At 43.7% G+C, this 22,765-nt stretch overlaps 1 protein-coding gene and 1 long non-coding RNA gene across 8 annotated transcripts in view; one reads left to right on the forward strand and one right to left on the reverse strand.

Moving 5' to 3' along the window:
• The window catches only part of DGUOK (deoxyguanosine kinase), a 29,046-nt gene extending 6,518 nt beyond the window's left edge, over positions 1-22,528 (forward strand). For 2 of the 6 annotated variants that reach the window (XM_019827425.3, XM_023251776.2), the window contains exons 2-6: positions 12,271-12,458; positions 15,914-16,061; positions 21,041-21,156; positions 21,764-21,863; positions 22,304-22,528. In XM_019827425.3, coding sequence (XP_019682984.1) covers positions 12,307-12,458; positions 15,914-16,061; positions 21,041-21,156; positions 21,764-21,863; positions 22,304-22,330 — 543 coding nt within the window. In that variant the 5' untranslated portion in view covers positions 12,271-12,306 and the 3' untranslated portion in view covers positions 22,331-22,528. Of the gene's footprint in view, positions 1-4,529; positions 4,643-6,828; positions 6,927-12,270; positions 12,459-15,913; positions 16,062-21,040; positions 21,306-21,763; positions 21,864-22,303 lie in introns of those variants that run through there. The other 4 variants (XM_003984131.6, XM_006930194.5, XM_019827423.3 and 1 more) reach the window with 4 other exon arrangements.
• LOC109498221 lies at positions 1,749-21,041 on the reverse strand. 2 transcript variants are annotated; one of them, XR_006595673.1, is made up of 2 exons: positions 20,572-21,041; positions 1,749-2,135 (listed from the first exon to the last, which is right to left on the reverse strand). It is a non-coding gene; the product is annotated as an uncharacterized LOC109498221 (long non-coding RNA). The 2 variants fall into 2 exon arrangements; XR_002154918.3 differs by lacking the exon at positions 1,749-2,135 and adding an exon at positions 17,129-17,722.
• Positions 22,529-22,765: the final 237 nt, after the last annotated feature.

Consider the following 22,765-nt stretch of genomic DNA (forward strand, 5'->3'; position numbering starts at 1 on the left):
ATATTGAAAGATAACAGTGAACCTGGGATCCAACTATCGTGATAATGATATCATAAGAACCTGGTGCTCTGCACAGAGACCGGACAAAGGGAGGACTTTTTCTTGTTTGCCCAGTGTTGCATAAAGAGGAATGGCTTTTGGTGGACATGAGTGTTCTGCTTGCTAGGAGAAGGCCATTGTAACAGGAAAGAAGCAGATGTCACCACTCTTATGAAGCCCCTGGAACACATTAAAACATTTGTCTTAAAAAAAAAAAAAAAAAAAAAAGCTAACACAACAACCAAAACCCCAGCAGGAAGAAGAAAAACCTGTTATGATTAGGTATTATATCACTAAAAAAAAGTTGTGTGTGCTTTTAAAATAAATATATCACTGAATTATCTTTTACAATTATTCCATATTTGTGGCCTATGCCTGGCACAGCTGAGTTCCATTAGAACACGGTTTTAAGAACTACTGCCCTATGGCAAATGACCCCGGCTCTCTGAGCCCTAGAGCAACATGGATGGCACAGCTCTTAGGACCTGCCACCACCATTTACTGTCATTCTTTGCTGAAGCCAGCTTCTGACTACTCAACTGACTTTCCAGAAGCTTTCGAATGGGCACTGGGGTGCAGGGTAGAGCTGTTGCCCTGGTGTAATTATTCCAGTAATTGGAACTGTAGATTTCCCATTACATCAAATTTGTTGCCATTCTGGGTTTTGTGTGCTTAAATGGCCTGAGTCGATTTCTCAGAGTCCTGACTGCCCTTAGATGAACTAATAGTGTCTGATCTCAGAGGTGAAGTTGACATTTTCTAACCCTGAGGGCCCTTCCTGTCCATCTGCAATAGTTTTTTAGATTGTTTTTAACGTTTAAAGCATTTAATTCTAACAGTCACTTAATCCCAGCCATCTCAATTACCTTAGTCTTTCCCTGTTAATTAAAATAGCTTTTCACTGATAGGCAGGAACCATGTTCTAGATTTAATCAACAACCTGCAATCTAAATATTGACCATCTATGCCAAATATTTTAAGCTAGAGACTTTTTAGGGCAGGCAGACATCTGATAATATATAAACTCAACCAATTTGTAATTCCTGTCAGTCTCCTAGGTACTTCATGATAAGCCTGTAGGCTTTTATTCAGTAGCCTGGTATGTGGTTTTAGAACCTATATTAAAAAACAAAACAAAACAAAACAAAACTACCTCTGTTGATTTTGAACAGATTGTAATGGACAGCAACCTCAAATATAAGTATGCATCAGGATCACTTTGGGGCATACTTATAAATGTGGATTCCTGGGTCCCAACCCCAGAGAGTCAGGTCCTGTTAGGAAACCAAAAGTAAGACCCATGAAGCAATCAAAACAATTGAATGCTAAACATACTTTTTTTTTTTTTTAATTTTTTAATGTTTATTTACTTTTGACAGAGAGAGAGAGCATGAGCATGAGAGGGGCAGAGAGAGAGCGAGACACAGAATCTGAAGCAGGCTCCGGGCTCTGAACTGTCAGCACAGAGCCCGACGCCGAGCCCAAACTCCCGAGCTGTGAGATCATGACCTGAGCCAAAGTCGGACGCTCAACCGACCGAGCCACCCAGGCGCCCCTAAACATACTTTAAGCAGTTAATAAATATTTCTTATTTGATTCAATTGCCCCATACGGTAGAAATTCCATGTGAACTAGAGACATTCTGAACCCATGGAAGAGGTGGGGCCTTGGCCTTGGTAGGGGAAAGGATTTAGACACAGGCCTGGAAGAGCAGGGGAAGGCATTTATTCACTGAAGTGTGGGAACAGCAGAGGCTGGGCGGATGTGCAAAGGCACGCATGGGCTGGGTGGAGGTGGAACTGAGAGATGAGCGTGACTGTACAGAACGCACAGGTTCATGATGTTTGTTCTTACCCTGTGTTGTTCAGACAGGAGTTGGAGTGGTGTGTAATCGATGGCACATGTTGGATGTGTGGGCTCTTCTGAGACAATCCCTTCACACCTGATCAGTAACCCTGGGTGGCTGATAGAATTGACTTGAAGGGCACCTCCCTTCCTTCTCTTGGTTCCATTAAATGTTTCACTCAGTCAGATCATTATGCTGGTTTGTGGTTCCAGTTCCACTCTGTGTGCCCTAGAGGAGCCCCATCTTCTACCTGCAGAAACAGAATTACAATTGCAGTGACAGATTCTTACCCAGAAGGCCAGACCAAGGGTAAAGGATGATTAGCTGATCTAGCTCAGAGGAGTCAGGGTCTGGAAAAGCTTCATGCAGGAAGTATATCTGAGCAGAATCTTGAAAATTGAGTAGCGGGTTGACCAGGTGAGGGGAGAAGATGCTCCAGGAAACGGGAGCACGTTTGCAAACTCACATTTGCAGGGAAGAACATGGCATGATTGGAGTTTGGTCAGCAGGAGCTCGGGGTGCCTGAAGGAAGCCGAGGCCAGAGAGGTATATGCAGGTGTTATGTCTCGTAGACCATGCTAAAGGGTTGGATTTTGTCACAAAAGCAATAGGGAGCTGGTAGAGGGTTTTAAGCAGTGTTATTTTGTGTTCAGTGTGGCTGCAGTATGGATGATAGATTGAAGAGGGCAATGCCAGAGTCAGAGAGGCAAGAGATGAGAGCCTGATCTTGAGCTTGGAGGTGGGAATGGAGAGAAAAGGAAGGATGGGGAAATTTTAGAAGGCAAGTGCAAAAGGACTTGGTGGCTACTTGAGGTTTGGCAGAGGAGGGACAAGCCCTGACAGTGAGTGGATGCTGCTGCCATACCCGGGTCCAGGATATGGGAAGAAAGTCATTTTGGTGGGGATGATGATGACTTCATGTAGGGAGCAGACTGATTTTGAGGTATTTGTGGGACATCCAAGCGGAGGTGTCTGGGGGGCCCTTAGCGAGTCTGGAGCTCAGGAAGGTATAGGCCAGACATTGTTGTAAATGGAAAAAGATAATTTGTTGTACTAGGTTGGTTTCATCTCCAGAGTATTTCCCAAAAGCAACCACAACTTTCCACGTCCTCTGCCATCCCTTGGTTCAGGCTACTATTATATTCTAATTGGTGTGGCTACTTCTGTTAGCAGTCTGTTCTTTTTTTTTTTTTTTAATTTTTTTTTAACGTTTATTTATTTTTGAGACAGCATGAACAGGGGAGGGGCAGAGAGAGAGGGAGACACAGAATCGGAAGCAGGCTCCAGGCTCCGAGCCATCAGCCCAGAGCCCGACGCGGAGCTCGAACTCATGGACTGTGAGATCATGACCTGAGTCAAAGTCGGACTCTTAACCGACTGAGCCACCCAGACGCCCCGTTAGCGGTCTGTTCTTACACACCTGGCAGAGTGATCTTTTAAAAACGAGATGGAATCTGGGACACCTGGGTGGCTCAGTCGGTTGCGCGTCCAACGTCGGCCCAAGTCACGATCTCACGGTCTGTGAGTTTGAGCTCCACGTTGGGCTCTGTGCTGTCAACTGAGAGCCTGGAGCCCGCTTCAGATTCTGTCTCTCTCTCTCTCTCTCTGCCCCTCCCCCGCTCATTCTCCCTCTCCCTCTCTCTCTCTCTGAAAAAAAAAAGAAAAAGAAATAAAAAATGAGATGGAATCTTTTCATTTCTCTGCTTAAAATATGTTGCCACAGATTTCCCATTGCTCTTAGAATAGATTTGAACTTCTTACCATGCTACGAGGTCTTGCCTGATCTCGTCCAGCCTGCCTACCTGCTCCTCCAAACATCGTGAGCCTTTGCTTGACCATGTCTCTTCTAGGGCACAGGCTTCTCTTCTGTCTTGTCGTACACCAGGTCCCCCCACACCCCCCAGCCCTTGCTTATGCGGCTCCCTTTGCCTGAAATACCCTTCCCCCATCCTCGGCCTGACTAACTCCTCACCTTTCAGCTCTTCCCTCAGAGGACATTTTCTTCAGAGGAACCTTCCCTGGTCTCCTGTGCTGTATTAGAGCCGTCCTGCATTTTTCTTTCCTACCACTCAACGCCATTTGTTATTGGTTACTTCCGTGTTTGTTTAGTGTCTCCCGTGCAAGCTCTGTGAGGGCAGAATCCATCCTATGTTTTGTTCATCACTGTACCCCAGGGCCGGATAGTCCTGAGCCCATGGTAAGCACTCCGGTAAATACTGATTAGGTTTGTTGAGCGAATGAGGGTCATAATCTTAACTTTCTTTCTTGAAAAACTTGCAGTTTTTACAGTCACAGAATATGATTCACGCATTACAACTTAAGTAGCTGATTTCATCTACTTCTGGTAGTCTTACATTTTTCAAGGTTATTAAATAGTTTGCCTCTGGGAGGTTGAAGCATTAAAACTGCAAGTCATATCTGAAAGGTATTTATCTTCCCTAATGCCTCTGTTCCTTATGGCGACTCTGGTTAGCAGGGCCTGACCTATCCATCGGCCGTCGGACAGTCGTATGGCACTGAGTTTTGAAATTGGGAAACCTGGTGCTTGTTGCCTTAAGTTGGGTCTTTGTGGCAGAGTTTAGTAGCAGCTTCTCCTTCAGCCCTCATTTGGGAAGTGTCCCAATACGTGCTGTTTGCGTTGCAGCTGTGGGAAAGTCCACCTTTGTGAAGTTACTCACGGAAACTTACCCAGAGTGGCACATAGCTACAGAACCTGTAGCAACATGGCAGAATGTCCAGGCCGCTGGCACCCAAAAAGTAAGTTTTGAGTTGTGGTGGGTAGTTGGCAGGCATGGGTGAATAAACTCATTGTAATAATCTAATTTGCTCTGAGTTGGTGAAATAGCCCAGTTTGAGTCTCTGTTTTAAAATACTTTCATTCCAGAAAGCAGACCGCATGTGCCAGAGAGGATATGACTTGTTTGAATATGTTTAGTTTTGATTTTTGTGGTTTTTACATGTCTACATAAGTGACTGCCTCTGTTCTTTGTGGTTTCCCAAAGCATGTCCAGCCATCCTGGCTTTGTCATTCCTACCCTTAAGTGTATTACTGAAGCTGGCCATCAGGACTATTAATAGTTAATTATAGTGATCTTAACTTATTTATGAAGTCTGAGAAATTGGAAGGGACTTAGCGAACATCTTGTCACACTCTGAGTCGATGCAGAATAGCTGACGTTTATAAGGCACACTCTGCCACTTACTATGCCAAGTGCGGTGCATTTCACTTATGCCTCGTGGCCTAGGGCCCAGTGTCACGTCTGCTGCTTTGGGAGAGGCCGTAGCTTTGGTTTCAACACCAGCCACATCAGTGTGAGTAGGGAAGGACCAAGTTAGACGTGAACCTCAGCGGTAGCCGAGGGAATGGCACCACCTTGCCTCAGTCTCCACACACTCCTCCCACAGCCACCGGGAACATTCGCCGAGCAGCTTGTTCTGGGTTTTAACAACTCTAATTGTTAGAAAGTTCTTGTATGAGCCACTTCGCATCCCTGTGACTCTGACTCATTGATTCAAGTTCTGCCTCTTAAGTGTTTTGACTTTCCCACATGACAACGCTTCATATAGTTGAAGGTAATGATTTGTTTGCTCTTTCTCTTCCGTGAGTCTTTCAAGCCAAACACCATTTTCCTCCAGACTCTTCCTCATTCCGAAGTAACTTTGTCTAGGCGATAAGCTCCACTTTGTTAGTTTTCTGGTTAGAATTTACTAAAAGTAGTACTCTACATGGTAAAATATATCATAGAACTTGTTTCAGGTGCCATTTTTCTGTTATTCGAACTCAGAATTGTATTACCTCTTTAGGCAGGCACTTCATGCTTATTGTGGATATATGTTTTTTAAATTGCCTCTTCCTGTGTGTGTGTGGGGGGGAGAGTATTTATGAAATTAGCTTTCCATTTAGAAAATAAATTACCTATCTTTTTCTGAGTGTGCCGCAGGTCACCTGTTCCAAGGATTTAAAAAATACGTCCACAAATCGGTGGATGAGCTTTCCTTTGAGAGGTAGACCCAAATTTTCTCCTTGAGTGTGGGCTGGACTTAGGGACTTGCTTCTGATGAATAGAATATAGCAGGAATACAGTGGGACTTTCTAAGGTAGACCATAAAAGACATTGTATTTTCCACTTTGTTCTGTCTTGATCACTTTTGGCTCTGGGGATGCCGGCTGCCATGTCACGAAGCAGCCTTGTCTGTGAAGAGGCCCATGAAGCAAGGGATGATTGAGTCCTCCTGCCAACAGAGTGTGAGTGAGTCTTCTTAGAAGTGGATTGATCCTTCAGCCCCAGTGAAGTCTTCAGATGACTGGCCTCCACCAACATCCTGACGGAAACTTTTCGAGAAACTCCAAGGCAGAACCAGGCAGCTAAGCTGTGCCCCAATTCCTTGCCCGTAGAAACTGAGATAATGAACATTCTTTTTGTTTAAGCCACCAGACTTTGGCACAGTTTGTTGTGCAGCAGTAGAAGATTAATACTCACGTAGTCCCATTATCCAGAGGGAAATAGTTAACATTTTTGTTCTTTTAGATTTCTTTCTAAAGAGGAGAAAATGTATATATATACACCTATGTTAATATGTTAATACACCTATGTTAATGTGTTAAAACATATATACATTTCCTTTTTTTTAAGCAAAAATTGTAATTGTTACCTGCATGGTTTTGATATACAAGGTCTTCCTTTCATAGTCATTTTAACGATTGCAGTTTACTGCATAATATCATAATTAAAATACTTAATTTAATACATAATATTACATGTGTTAATTTCTTCCTGTTATAAGCAGTGTTACAATGATGAATATCCTTGTAGCTACATCTTTTTTTCTTTTTAATAGCTAAATTTTGTGCACTTTTGTGTTTTCTTAGGATAATCTACAATTGGAATTTTGATGTCCAGAAATTACACATCTTGTTGACACTTGTTATATATACTTTACAGAATTTTCCTACAGAAAAGTTGTACTACTCTCCCCATACTTTTGGCGACACTGGCTGTTACTGTTTTTCATCCTTTCTAATATGAGGGACAAGAAAATGGTGTGTTACTTTGTTTTACATTTCTTTGATTACCAATGAATTCAACATCTTTTTTATGTTATCAGTCATTTATTACTATTCTTTAGTGAATTGTCTATTCAGACCTCTTGCTTTTCTTTTTCCTATTGAGATCTTCACGTTTTTGTAATGGCTTCATAAGAACTCACTGTATGTTAAGTATCTCAACTCTGTCCTATATTGCTGATACTTTCCCCAGTTTGTCATTTTTCTTCTATCTTTATATATGATGTGTTTTGCCATATAATGCTTTTAAGTTTTTATGTAATAAAATCTTCTTGTAATTACTGCCTTTGATGTTAAAGTTTAAAAAGGCCTCAATCTGAGATTATAAAAATCTGTGCCTATGTTTCTATCTCTTGCTTTTATGGTTTTATTTTGCTCTCTGTGTGACTTTAAAAGTTATAGGAGGCTAATTTTCCCCAAGTCGTTATTTACTTTTCATGATAGTATTCTTGTTTAGTTTATTCCTGAGTGGTTATATATTTTCTTATTATTGTGACTGGGATCTGTTTTCCCATCATCTTTTTCAAAGTTATTACTGTTTTGAAGGAAAGCAGTTAACTGTATTTGTCTCATGTGACTTAATTTTTGTAACATTATTGTTTTTTTTTTCTTTGCTTTATCTGCTTGAGGTTTAAGAAAATAATAGTTTTCTCTAAAAACTGATCATTTGTAAGAGTTAAGAGTTCTCCGATATCCATACTTCTGTTTTCTTTTATTGGGTAGAAGTTCCAGAACAATACTAACTGTAACAGCACTGACAGTTAGTTAGCCTTATCTTGTTTTGTCTTTAATGGAACTACATCTGACGCATCAGTGTTCAGTTCTGTGATTGTTAATTGTTTCAGTAGATCATGTGCGGCAAGTGCCCTTCTAATTACTAGGATAGTAACATTTTCCTCAGGATCAGATGTTGAATTTTCATCAAAAGCCCTTTTAGTACCTAGTGAGATAATCATGGGGTTTTTCTTTTTTTAATCTCTTAGTAGTAGTCAATAGATTTGATAGTGGTGCCATTTGTACATTCTAGAATGAACCCTTTTGATCATGGTATACTGTCCCATTAATTTGCTACTAGGTTGTTTGAAATTTTGCATGTATATATATATATTTAATTGGAATTGCTATTTTTTAACAGGTTTTACCATCAGGGTTATGAATGAATTGAGAAGTTTTATACTGTTTTAGCATAGGAATTATCTATTCTTTGAAGGTATGATAGAAATCATTTTTTAAATAATATGGATCCAGTGCTGTTTGGGGGGTAGAGTTACTGGACAACTGTTTCTTTCTCAATTATTATTCAGAGTTTGTGTTGTTTTAGGTATTTTTCTTTCAAATAGGATTTTTAGTTTTTACCCAGTGTTAGGGTTTGCCTTTCCTGGGTATTTTCTCTCTTCTATCACCTTATTTTATGCTTTCATCTTTTTTTTTTTCCTTTTTGCTATATTTAATATTCTCTTTCATTTTTCTCCCCTTTATTCACATGAGAAACATACCGTTTTTATCCCAACAGTGGAAACGTTTAAATTAAAAATGTACATGTGCTGCTGAGCCTGGTGGCTTTGTCGGTTAAGCGTCTGACTTCAGCTCCAGTCAAGATCTGATGGCTCATGAGTTCGAGCCCTGTATCTGGCTCTCTGCTGTCAGCGCAGAACCTGCTTTGGATCCTCTGTCTCCCTCTCTCTCTGTCCCCCCCCCCCCAATATATAAACATAAAAATGTACATGTTTAAACCTATCTTTTAATGTTAGTGGAGTCTCTGTGAAAGGGAAAAACAAACCAAAACAAAACTTTCTTACTTTTTTTTATCTTCTTCTTCTCCAGTATATTAAAATTATCTGAAATTTTGTAGATCCTGAATGCTTTTCCATTGTGAAATGTCTCTTTTAACAATAGAAATTTGGCACTCAGTTTTATAGCCATTTAAATAATAGTTCCTTAGTTACATTTCACTCTGTTCTACTGGTTGATCACTGACCACTGTTTTCTCATTACCACATCTTCCCATTTTGTAATTTTTCAGTTGGTTGGAATATATTTTAGAGAATTTTTTTCAGAAGGGGTATGTGGGTGGTATAATTTCTGAGTGATTGCTTGTCTAAAAAATGTCTGTTTTTTTGCTCTGGAATATAAAAGGTAGTTTCTGTTGTAGAGAAGTATTTTATATGGTTTTGATCCTTTTTTTAAAAAGATTTTTTAATGTTTATTTTTGAGAGAGAGAGAGAGACATAGACTGCGAACAGGGGAGGGGTAGAGAAAGGGGGAGACACAGACCCAAAGCAGGCTCCAGGCTCTGTCTGAGCTGTGAGCACAGAGCCTGATGCGGGGCTCGAACTTACCAACCACAAGATCATGACCTGAGCCAGAGCTGGATGCTTAACTGACTGAACCACCCAGGTGTCCCTGATCCCCCTCCCCTTTTTTTTTAAATAAGTAATTTGTGTGATTCCCCCTTGTTAGGTTTTTGTTTTAGTTTTATGAATCGTCAACATTTTGGCAGGATAGGTCCAGCTATGGGTTCGTGTGTGTGTGTGTGTTGTGTGTGTGTGTGTGTGTGTGTGTGTGTGTGTGTGTGTGTGTGTGTTTATGCTTATGAAAGCTATATATGTAAATATATATGAAATCTCTTATGGTACTCAGTGAATTTCTCTGGTGGAAAGTCTCACATCTCAGAGCTTTTCTTTAATTTTTTAGTTTTAGCTTTTCTATCCGATCGGTTCCTTCTTACTATAACTCCTAGTTGTTCCATGGTTTTAAACTGTTCTCAAATACCTAGAGATCCTACATGTTTCTATTAGATAGCGATTCTCAGTGATGATGAGAGGGAGACGCACACCTTATGAGTAGGGGTCTTCCTCTGCTCATCTCTTTGTTGGGGGTGGCTTTTCCCTTCCCTGTGTTGGACTCTTGTCTCATAAGAAGGAAAATCATCTCCCTAGATAGCTTTGTCTGAGCTACAGGTACTATGGAGTTGTGGATCACTTTAGCTCTTGTTTGGAAAGTTGTTTGATACAAAATCATATTAATTACTGTGAGGTGGAACACAGGTGACATTACATCCTGATCTATCTTTCCAGAGGAAAGACAAGGAGAGGCCAAAAAAAAGCCCTGCCACGATAAGACAGTGCACACTGGATCTCTTCCTTCTACCCTGCGTGTCTTCATTTCTGTCATCCTTTTCTGGTTGGTTTTTTTTTTTTTCTCTTAGTTTAAGGACAATTTCTTGAGCCGATTCACTAATTAGGTTTACTGCAGCATACAGTGTGCTAGTTACCATCTTCATTGAGTGCTTTGTTACGGCAATTTCGTTTTTCTCCTCTAAGAATGTTCTTTTCTTATTGTTCCTTTTTTTTTTTTTTTTAATGACAGCCTGTTCTTATCAATGTGGCAGTCCCTTAACTCTCATTGAGATTTTTCTGGCAACAGCTCTGTCTCCTAAGGGGCTGCTTGTCCTGAGCACACACATTGGCTTTCTCCTTTTGAATTGCTGAATATTTCTATATCCAGTTATTTCCCTCTCTTTGTTTTTATGTTTGAAGGGATGTCTGCATTTGTTGTGTAGCTGAGGTGGGTTCTTTCAGAAATCGTGTAGACCCTGTACAGTTTTTTGTTTTGGAATGGCCTCCCTTTGGTAGCCCAAAGGCTGCCGGTGGAATAGCTCCCACCTGGTCCACCTAGTACATCTGTACTCACAGCAGCTCGCTCCACTCAGTGGTCTTCTGCGCAGTCTGGTAGCTGTGCCACACCCCAAGGGCTCCCTACAGTTTCTAGTGACACCATCAGAGACTCAAGTGGATTCTAATTCATCCCCCTGCTTCTACTTCCAGCTCGTAACCAGGAGCCGTTTGTGAGGCTGTTGTGTGTTTGCGGATTGGAGGATTGAAAGGAGGGAAAACATGTTGTGATCCATTCTGCTTTACCTGCATTGCTCCCAGTGAAGCCTTTCAGAGAGCTGGGAGCCTTCTGTGTAATCTAGGGTTGATCCTTAGCCAAACTGGACCACTTATGGATGTCTAACCTTTTACACCTCCTATATCTTTCTCTCCACCCAAATGCTTTTTAATTTTTTTTAATGTTTATTTATTATTGAGAGACACAGAGAGACAGAGCATGAGCATGGGAGGGGCAGAGAGAGAGGGAAGCAAAGAATCCGAAGCAGGCTCCAGACGCTGAGCTGTCAGCACAGAGCCTGATGCAGGGCTTGAACACACAAACCACGAGATCATGACCTGAGCTGAAGTCAGACGCTTAACCGACTAAGCCACCCAGGCACCCCCCGAAATGCTCTCTTAATCCCCATTTCCATCTGTGGAAATTCCATGTATCATTGACCTCCAAGCTTATCTTTATATAGAGAAACATTAGAATGAAGTTAGAGGAAGCCAGGTTTGAGTCCCTGTTCTGCACTTACTCACCTTGAGACCTTGGACAAGTAAGTTACTTAATTAACCTTTCTGAGTGGACTTGCCTTTCAGGAAAATGAGCATAACAATAGTTCTGTCTTCATGAAGCTGTTTTGAAGATTAAATGAGATAACAACATAGTGAACACTGAAAATAAGTCTTAGTTTTGTTTTCCGAACCCCTTACAGCATCGAGCCCATGTAGCGCCTCATCCATGCAGGCCCTCAGGTAATGGCGGTTGAATGAATGCAGAGCCAAAGGGCTTTGTGCTGAGTCAGTGGCAGAGCCCAGGAAAAGAATCAGGGCTCTCGAGTATCTGACCCATGTTCCCACCTGCACGTGCCGAGTAGGTGGGTCTTTAAATATGTTTCATAAAGTCTCTAGAATGGAGGAGGAAGGTTTTGCTTGGCTGTTTTAATCCCTTCATTGAGAGGGAAAGAGAGAGAGAGAGAATTCTCTTTGGTTGGTTAGTTGTATTTTTGAATCATCCGCTGCTTCCTTGTCTGGGTTGGAGTTGTAGAAAGAAATAGCCAGGGATGGAAGCTCAGAAGAGAGGCAACATAGTGTTACAGTGGAAAGATTTGATTCCAAGTAGTTGTTGGAGAACTCTTCGTCAGACAGACTCCACAAACCAGTCAGTGAATGTGCTCATTCTGCATGTGGTTCTGCTTCTGCTCTTCTCTGGTATGCTGAAGGTGGCATGTCCTCTCCCTCTCAAATTCTCTCCTAATCAGGTAGGAAAATCTCTTCCTTGATTATGTGGCTTTGAATAAACTGGGGGATATGATTACATTTTTTTAGAAGGAAACTTCTGTAATTGTTTCCCTCACTGATATTAAACCATGGGTGTGGGGAGCAAACACCATGAAGTAAATGTACCTTCTAGGAAATTCTCCTCTTTTGTAATTTCCCTTTAGGCCTACACTGCTCAAAATCTTGCAAACTTGCTGGATATGATGTACCAGGAACCAGCACGATGGTCCTACACATTCCAGACGTGTTCTTTTATGAGCCGCCTAAAAGTACAGCTGGAGCCCTTTCCTGAGAAACAATTACAGTCCAAGAAGGCGGTACAGATCTTTGAGAGGTCCGTGTACAGTGACAGGTAAGACCCCGAGCCCTCCACTGGGCACAGGCCCCGTGCTCAGCACCGCATGTTTTCTCTTGCTCAGACCCTGCTCCGCTGTGGTTTTGAAAAGTATACTTGGAAAAATGCTGCTTTTTTCTTTTTAAATTTTTTAAGTTTATTTATTTATTTTGAGAGAGAGAACACAAGCAGTTGGGGGGGGGGGGGGTGGAGAGAGAGAAAGAGAATCCCAAGCCGGCTCCATGCCCAGTGCGGAGCCCGACGCGGGGCTCAGTCTCACAATGGTGAGATCATGACCTGAGCTGAAATCAAGAGTCGGACACATAAGTGACTGAGCCACCCAGGAGCCCTGAAAAATGCTACATTTTCATTGCCCATTTACTTCTGAAGATGTAAGAAATAGTTACCCATTTACTTCCAGATTAGACAAACCAATTCTACTTCTTGGTGTTCCATAAAGCCTCATGTAGGAAAAAACTACGGGTACACTTGTAAATGTCATGTAATTTTTAATATCTCGAAACACTGCGAGATATGTCATGCAAGATATGCAAAACAGTGCAAGATACGGGCTACATATTCCTTCTCTACCCCAAGAGAGAGCCTACTAAGGGGCACCTGGGTGGTTCAGTCAGTTGAGTGTCCAACTTTGACTCAGGTCAAGATCTCACGGTTCATGGGTTCGAGCCCCACGTTGGGCTCTATACTGACAGCTCAGAGCCTGGAGCTTGCTTTGGATTCTGTGTCTCCCTCTCTCTCTGCCCTCCCCCGTTTGTGCTCTCTCTCTCTCAAAAATATTAAAATTAAAAAGAGAGAGAGAGCCTACCCTTTATAAAAGCTAAATATGTGAATTATAGGTAGTTGGGCTGTAGATTTTGGTTCTTTTCATTTGTTGGGTATACTACTGCATATTTTTCTCTCCCCTTTCCTAAGCCATGCCTCTTGGACTGGGAAGATGACTTACATACAACAACCCTGGTTGCTTGGAAACATATTCACCATGGGTTTTTTTTTATTCCCAGCCCTTTAGTGAAGTAGGCATATGAGAGACCCCCTCAGAAAAAAGAATACTTGGTTTAGAAGGTATAAGATCTTAACATTTACTTGTAAAGGAAGAGATGAGAACTGATTTTGCTATAGACAGCTATACATTCTAGATGTTTTCTTCAGAGGGGGGCATTTTTGAGATAGAAAAGATAATTCATTTAATCCTAATGGTAACTTAGGCCTTTTCCCCTTTTTTAATTTTCTATTTTAGAGAGCATGTGCTAGCAGGGGATAGGAGTAGAGGGAGAGAGAGGGAGAATCTTAAGCAGGCTCCACGATCAGTGTGAAGCCTGACACGGGGCTTAATCCCACAACCCTGGGATTATGACCTGAGCTTAAATCAAGAGTCAAACGGACACTCAACCGACTGAGCCACCCAGGCACCCCCAGACCCTTTCCCCTATTTAAAGAACTCGTTCACTTGAGGCACCTGGGTGGCTCAGTAGGTTGGGCATCCCACTCTTGGTTTCGGCTCAGGTCTTGATCTCACAGTTCATGGGTTCAAGTCCCACCACATCAGGGCTCTGTGCTGGCAACGCAGAGCCTGCTTGGGATTTTTCTCTCTCTCCCTCTCTCTCTGCCCTTCCCCTGCTCACGTGCGTGCTCTTTCTCTCTCTCAAATAAACATTTTGAAAACATTCATTCATTCATTTGCTCAAGCACAGATTTATTAAATCCCTGTATGTTCAGACACCAAGCTGGATCCTGGTACTCAGCAGTGAGCAAAGGAGACCCAGTCCCTTCCTTCAGGGTAATCCTACTCTAACGGGACTCTGAGACTGCACACGTGCACACGTGTGTGATGTGTGTCTCAAAGGAGGAACACAAATTGTTTGGGAGAGGGGACGACTGGGAGGAAGAAACCTAAATCTTTTTGGTTTGAGTTAAAAGAAACAAAAGCATGTGTTTTTAGAACAGGGGCCCTGATGCCTGTGTCCTTACGCTTGTTCTTTGCAGCACCTACATGCAGTAGTTCCCTCCCTTAGCCCACTTCTCCCTCTCTTCCCATCAACACCAGCTGGGAGAAAGAAGTGCTCATCCTCAAGAAAGATGAGGATCCCTCGTAAGGCTTATAACAGATATGTTTTTTCTCTTTATAAGATTTTAGTTTCTAAATTGTGACGAAGCTGAAAATATTTTTCAGAAATTGAGTTACAGAAGTCATCTTTTTGTTGCCTTCGGCTAGACCGTAGCTAAACCATTCCAGACTGGGAGAGTTGACTTCTGGAGCTCCCAGATTAATTTCTTTACAGCCCAGCAAAGAAGTAGGTATAGTAACAACTACGATGTCTTGAATACTATGCACCAGTCACTCCAGCAAGCACCTTGTCCTACAAACAGTCAACACAACAATTCCGAGTTGGGTTCTACTGTTACCTCTTTGTATAGAGGAAGAAATGGGCTCAGGGAGTTTGATGGCTTGCCCATGGTAACGCAGCTTATGAATTTGGGGGCCAGGCTCACACTCAGGAATGTGACACTGCAGCCCATTCTTTTAATCGCAACACTTGCAGCCTTGTGGTGTATACTTCCCTGGGCCATTCGTACGCAAGGATTCTGAATTTCATTTTCCCAGAAGTGGCCAGTTGCTAAGCGTTGCCTTAGAAACTGGTGTTCACTGTTTAGGATGTAAATTGTGTTTTGTATCAAGATGCCTGACGTTTGAAAGCAGAATTGACCCTTCTGAAGCAGTGGGTTTCTTGTTAGCTCTGATCTCCTATTTACCAGATGCTCCTTTTGTTGTGGAAGTAAGCAAGGCTCAAGCTAGCTTGATTTTTAGATTTAGCTTTCTGGTACCTGGATTAGAAGCTCAGCAACAGAGGAAACGAGTAAAGAAGAGCTCATGTGTGCTTGGGGGAAGGTCTGCTCTCTTGGTAATACTGTAGTAAGTGAGAAATGCATTTCCTACTGCATGGGTGACCCCACTTCAGTACGTTTCCTTCTCCGCTTGTTAGCTGTATGAGAGGATGGCTCAGCAGCCTTGGAGACTCAGAAGCCCTCACAAGCCCTAGGTTGGTTTTTTTGTTTGAAGGCTTGCTACAATAATAATAGAGAAATCTCAAAAGTTTCAGTTTTCATGCACCGTATGCTGTAGTTCTGACTGGCTTCCAGCAGGGAAAATTGCTAGCAACCAATGATATTCTTTTCCAGTGCCCCTTTTCTCCCAGTGGATCAGTCCTGTTGGAGAGCTGTGATTTTGGCTTCTAAAGTCTAGATGCTATTTCCCATCTTGCCGTTGGACAAGGAAGGAGATCTAGGTTAAGAATTCAGATTTCTTAAAGATTGATGAGGAGCTAGAAAGGTTAAGTGGTTTGAACAGATGTGGAACAAGTTGGTTATTGATTTTTCTCCTTCTCTCCCTTTGGCCTTTTATTCCCTTTCCCATTCTTCTCCCCTCCCCCAATCCCACTTACATTTCCAACCAGGTATATCTTTGCAAAGAATCTTTTTGAAAATGGTTCCCTCAGTGACATCGAATGGCATATCTATCAGGACTGGCATTCTTTTCTCCTGCAGGAGTTTGCCAGCCGGGTCAAATTACATGGCTTCATCTACCTCCAGGCTACTCCCCAGGTAATGCAGAACTTCAAGCCTTAAGCTTCCCAGCCATATGAAACCTGAGAGGTGACATTCTCCAACCCCTGATTTTCTGGTTGGAGAAATTAGATTGTGGGTATTATCTGGAGCATGGTGGGTAGAGGGTAAACACCCTCCCATTCTGGCATCGAGTACCCCATTTCCCACAGGCTTCTGCAGTAGAGGGCTAAAACAAATGACTGAAAGGGATTCTCTCAATGTAGTAACAACACAGAGAAAATTGGGAATTGTCTTTATCACCCAGGGTTTGCAGATTGGCTCCTCTGACCAGGTCACCTGTACTCCGTTGCCTCAACTTTCCCTTCTCTCCAACTGGGTCATCCATCAGAGTCTGGGGTGGTCTTGATGGTTTCCTGAATAGGATGCTGGGATGCAGTGGAGAGTTTCCTCACCTCACCCTGATACTACTGTAATTTATAGCTGCCTTTTTGTTGTTGTTGTTGTTGTTGTTGTTTTGTTTTTTAATTTTTTTAAATGTTTATTTATTATTGAGAGATAGACACAGAGCGTGAGCAGGGGAGGGTTAGAGAAGGGCGGGGAGACACAGAATCTGAAGCAGGCTTCAGGCTCTGAGCTGTCAGCACAGAGCCCGACGCGGGGCTCGAACTCACAAACTGCGAGATCATGACCTGAGCCGAAGTCGGTCGCCCAACCGACTGAGCCACCCAGGTGCCCCTATAGCTGCCTTTTGAACCTTGAGGATGGACTACAGAAGTTACATTTTATGACTCTCTGACTTGGACCCTGGAGCCAGCTTAGTATGCAATAGGGTGATATCATAGAAGGAGCACCAGGAAGGAGAGTCTTTGACTGGCAGTGACCCTGGACACCTTTCCCCTGGAGGGGTCCTTGTCTTTTAAATCCAGTGGCTGAGACTAGTGGTCTCCAAGGGCTCTTCTGGAGTGGGATTCTGAGTCAAGGCTGGAGGTAGTTTTTGAGAGGTGTGTTGCTCTCGGCTTTTGAGACATATGTAATGTATAGTCAAATACCAGATACACTGCATAATCTTAGGAGGAAAGCTCCTTTCTGATTAGAGGCCATGCTTTTTATTTATTTTATTTTATTTTTTTTAGAGGCCATGCTTTTTAGAGATGGGACTGAGCCTTGTGGACAGGGGCAGGCCTGAGAGCAGACTGAGCAGTCAGAAGATAGGTAGGAGAGCCCATCACACAGGCTTGCAGGAGCTGGAGAAAAGGCCAGCAAGAGTCTTCCTCACTTGCTTGTGCCCTTTGGAATGACTGAGAAGTGATGGTGACGGTGGTGGTGGTGATGATGGTGGCCGCGGTGGTGGCGGCGGTGGTGGTGGTATGACTGACACACCTTCGTGGAGAGACTAACTGAGCTCCTTCAGCAGGGGTGGAATGAGGGGGGTTGTTGAAAAAAAATGAGGGGCTTTGAAGGTTTCTTGCAACTTAATGGTAGAAAAAGCAGAAGAGCTTTAAGACTGGTTGTGGATTTTGATGGTCTTTTGATGGTTTTAGAGCCAGAGACCCAGGAATGCCGATATCCTTCCCCAAAGTCACCCCTGACCCCCTCCTGTGAGATTCAGAGGTGACCATATCCGAGGGAAGAGAACAGACGTGAAGGCGTCTGCGTGTGAAAAGCCATGCGAGTGCCCAATACTGTAGTACAAAGCCCTGGGAAAGAAATACTGAGTTTAGAGCATGTGAGATGGACCTCAGTAGGGCATTTTGCTCCTTTCTACCTGCTTAAATTCTTTTTTTTTTTTTTAATTTTTTTTTTCAACGTTTATTTATTTTTGGGACAGAGAAAGACAGAGCATGAACGGGGGAGGGGCAGAGAGAGAGGGAGACACAGAACCGGAAGCAGGCTCCAGGCTCTGAGCTGTCAGCACAGAGCCCGATGCGGGGCTCGAACTCACAGACCGTGAGATCGTGACCTGGCTGAAGTCGGACGCTTAACCGACTGCGCCACCCAGGCGCCCCCCTGCTTAAATTCTTAAACACAAGCAAGCCAGCCTAAAAAACAGTCAAAAGAGAAATGTCTGTTCCTCAGTGTCCCACCCAGCCCCATGGAATCAGGAAGAGAATGCAGCCCTGCCGGGGACTGTCGGCAGCATGGAGCTAGTATGCCGGAAGTGCCTGGTGCCCGTGGCACCCAGGCTTGGGCTTGGGAAGTAGAGTGGCCAGACCCACTAGCGGTCACAGTTCAGTGTCCAAGCAGCCTCTCTTCCTGCGGTGGTTGGTCAAGGGGGCAGATCAGCAAGAAGGTCCCCGCTTGCTGTGTGCAGCTACACCGCCCTTCTTACATTCAGGTGTGTCCTTTTGTGAGGACTGATACCAAGAGACACAGGTCTAAAGAACTGTTTGCATATGACTTTTGAAGAAAAGAATTTGTTGAGGGGCATCTTGGCGGCTCAGTCAGTTAAGCTTCTGATTCTTGGTCTCAGCTCAGTTCTTGATCCTACTGTCATGGGTTCAAGTCCTACATTGGGCTCCGTGCTGGGTGTGAAGCCTACTTAAAAAAAAATTGATGTAGCCGTACCAGTAAAATAAGAATTTTGCCAAATGTTCGAAGTAGGAGTTTACCTGTTAATCACGCTCCTTGGAATTTATACCATAAATATGCTCCCAAATGGGCACAATGGCTCATGTGCAAGACAGCAGTGTTTGTAAATAACAGATTATTGGAAACAACCCAAGTGGTCATCAGTAGGGATCAGTTGAATGTATTGTGCTCTATCCATACATTGGAAAACTCTAAAGCCATAAAAAAGATGGGAAAATACTAATTGTTAAGTGAAGAAAAGCCAGCACAGGGGATGTAGTGGGACACCTTTTACAAGTATGGTGTTTTTTTAAAAAGTGGTGGTAAGAATGTGTATATGCATAAAATATTTCTGAAAGTATACAAAATTAACATTGGTTGCTGTGGTATCGAGAACTGGGCAGCTAGAAGTTGGGGGTGTAAAGCTATGTGATGGGGAAGGGAGGAGAACAAGGGGAAATGTCTTGAAGCCATCAGCAGTAAGGGTGGGGTGTATAGGCAGAAAGAGGAAGAAGAAAGCAGGTTCGTGGTGAAAGAAAGTAGAAATGGAGAAGATGAAAGCAGGAGAAAAAGGTTAACAGAGCCAGGGAGACGAGGGCAGAAATGGACTCAGCGAACGGCGGCAGGCAACAGAGTTTTCACTGACCACTGGCTGCGCCAGCCCGGCGCTCGGCCCTGAACAAGACAGACTCTGGCTCTCAGCCGCTGTGCTCTCAGAGCTCCCTGTACACGCCTCCCTCTGTCTCCTGAGACAGCTGAAATGCCACCGGCGGCCTGTGTTTCCCCAGGGCCTGGCACAGCGCCGGCTCTCCGAGTGGTGCTCAGGAGCTGGTACTAGAAGTAAAGTGGGGGGGGCCCTGCCTCCTCCAGGGAACACCTCTCTGGCTCTGGGGCACAGCTGCTCCCTCCCTGATCTGAACTGCTACACTGAAGAAAGATCCAATGCTCACAGTTTAGCACTTGATTCATTGTTTTGCATGTTGGTTTACCTATTGTCTAAGTAAATTATAAAATCCCAAGGACAAGGACTTCATCTAAGTTTGGGATGATAGTTGATTAGGGGAAAAGATTGGCGAGAAGGAATGGGTGCTAGAAGTATTAACGTGTCAGATCTGTCTCTGTTAATCAGTTTGAAAAGTTGGACATAAGCTCATAAATGAAATTTGTTTACATGATTTCGTCCCCTTAGAGGAAGGGCTGAGTGAGAGGGAAACAGCAAGGACTCTGTGCGTCTTTGGGAGTATTGTGTGCTTCATTTGCAGCTAAAGTTTACATTTGGGATAAAGTTTTTAAGTGTTTGAAAGAGGGTAGCCCTAGATAAGTGGGCTACTCCACCTGTTCTTCCCAGGACAGGTGACATTGAATGATGAAATGTTTGCCATGTGGAAAGAGGAAGGAAAGCAATCAGGCAAAACAAAGATTTGGAGCAAAAGTCTCAAGGTGGTAAAGAGCTCGGCCTCTCCTGCGGGTCCGATCTGGCTACTGGCACTGAGTCCAGGGAGGTGCTAAGGATGAAGGTGGAGAGGTAGGAGGGACGGCCAGCATCTGGGATGGCCTTGTGCGACAGGTAAAGGAGAAGAAGACATTCTCTGAGCCAGTGTGCTTCAGACTTTTCTACCAGGTGAAGGCAGAGTGGAATCATGCACTCTCTGGAAAGGGGGAGGGAAGGAGAGTTAGTCTTAAGCCTCACTTTTTTTTTACTTCTTTGTTTTATCTTCGACCTGGGCAGAGTTTGCATTCTGCTGCAGACTCAGTGAGTGAAAGGATATGAAAGTCGTGTTTCAGATTTTCCATTTTGTAAATATGCTCCTCATGCTTCCTTGAACCTGGGGCTCTGTAGCTGTAGGTAGTACCGAGCCTGGGAAGTGTTCGCAGCAAGGAGCGCACCGCCACACTCCTGCAGCACTAAGGAAGGGTGGGTGGAGGGGTCTCACTGGGAGGAGAGAGCAACTTTGGCCAGGAACTTGACATGCCTTACCTTGGTGAGTCCTCACCAACTCCCCATGGGGTGAGTGGAGGGGAGGAGAGGGAAGCCCACAGAGCTTGCACCACTAGTACAAGGCGAAGACAGGAATCGAATTGTGGGTTTTCTGACTTTAAGGCCTGTGCCGTTCCCATGCACTTCACCGCCTCCAGAACGCAGAGAGCCAGAAGGCTCTTGCCACCATCCGAGTGAGAGGTGATAAGGACCTGACTAGGACAGAGGTGAGAGAGATTAAAGAGAATTTAGGGACTTCCTGGATGGGATTGGGAAGAAGAAAAAAAAGGGTTGATGAAGTTTGCCATTAACCCTGTGATTGAATAAGAAAACCAGACAGTAGAAGCAAAGTCATGGCTTACCGTTCTCAGGATAGACGTTATGAGTTGAGTCAGAGAGCCCCTGAGGACTGCCTTGTCACAGCCAGGATAGCACATGAGCTCAGCAGGGCCTGGGGATTGTCTTTTAGGTTTGCTGGAAGAGACTACACCACAGGGCCAGGGAAGAGGAGAAAGGAATTGAGCTGGCATATCTCGAGCAGCTTCACAGTCAACACGAAGCCTGGCTTGTTCACAAGACAACCAGGTAAGCAGAGAAGAGGGCAGCACCACACAGACGCCTGCCTCCCTACAAGCCAGTTGCCCAAACATGAGTTCAGCACGCAGCCCCATAAGAAGGTTGAGAATGTACCGAGTGGTTGGAAATGCCAAGCATTATCCAACTCAGAAACTTAAATGTTAGATGTAATCTATATGCTGAGAGACTTTTTATTAGATTCTGTTTCTCACCTTTTTTGTTTTTTAACATTACCCTAGATTGAACATTGTGATTGAGGATAGTGATATAGTTAGCTCAGGGTGAAGGTCTGAAAATTTCTGGAGAGATTGTCCTTCTTACTAAGTTGACAGTCCTAGTTTGGGCCTTTCCTTCCTTCGGGCTCGGCATGCTGTCCACTGGAAATGTGTAGGGCTCTGACCTTCCGTATCCATTTCAAGACTAAAGAGAAATTTCAGCCTTCCTCTTGCTGGCCAACTTTGTTAAACTCGTTTTCAAAGTGCTATTTACATGCCATTTCGTTGAGAAGCCATGTGACTTTAGATCTCTTCTATGGATTACTAAGACTTGGTGAGTATGTGAAGGTTGGCTCAGCTTTCTTTTTTCTGTCCCCTAAAACGTTCATGCTTCTTACAAGGCTCCACTTTGAGGCTCTGCTGAACATTCCAGTGCTGGTATTGGATGTCAATGATGATTTTTCTGAAGAAGAAACCAAACAAGAAGAACTCTTGAAAAAGGTGGGGAGGATCTTAACTCCTGCATCTCGTGATTTTCCTTTATTGCGCTTTTGTCTTTGCTTCAGACTTCAGAATGATGGTCTTATGCTTTGTGCTTCAAATTGCATTTCACACTCCAAAGCCCGTGGGACCTTGTACATGTCACAAATATAATCCCTATTCTCTAAAGTATTTTGGGCTAATAATTGTTAAATAATTGACTTCCCAGCTAACTTCCTCCTCAAAGGTATTTTAGAACTGGGGAAATACAATTTATGGATTCTATTCCCAGCTCTGCCACTCGATACTGTATGACCCCTGAGCAGGTCCCATTTCTCCCCCGTGCCTATTTTCCCTTCCTCACAAAACCTGGTGGGCTCAGCTACATATGCAGTGTGGGTGGACTGTTGTAGAGTGCTAAAAATGTGAAATATAACTTTTGGTTTTTCTCTTTCGCACAGGTAAACACCTTTGTAAATAATCTGTAACCAGTCCCGGGATGTTCTGGCTCTCTGAGTTTCTAAAGCTGGAAAAATCCCAAGTCATGCACCTTTCCATCGCCTTTTGCCCCTAGAGTGCTCTGACACTCAGGTGCATGGTTTGGGTTAGCCTTCGACTTTGCAGTTACTGTCTTTTATGTCTCAAAGGCTTCTAAAATAAAGTGGAAGTTTTGCTTATTCTGTTAATCCAGTTGTTGGTTTATCCCTGTGCATATTTCTTGGTGCCCGCTCTGAATCTCCCTCTAGATGAGCCATTTTCACCTGAGAACAGCCATAGCTTTTCTCTTGAACCCTTCACCACCTAGACTTCCCTGTGTGCTCACTTGTTCCCTCTGATGCGCCTGGGCTGGGATTGTTCCCAGGACTCCCATCCAAGCCCTGCCCTGGGCATGAAGGAGGGAAGTACAGAGGTTCGGGAGAGTG

The sequence above is a fragment of the Felis catus genome, chromosome A3 (assembly GCF_018350175.1).
Source record: "Felis catus isolate Fca126 chromosome A3, F.catus_Fca126_mat1.0, whole genome shotgun sequence".
NCBI classification, from domain to species: domain Eukaryota; kingdom Metazoa; phylum Chordata; class Mammalia; order Carnivora; family Felidae; genus Felis; species Felis catus.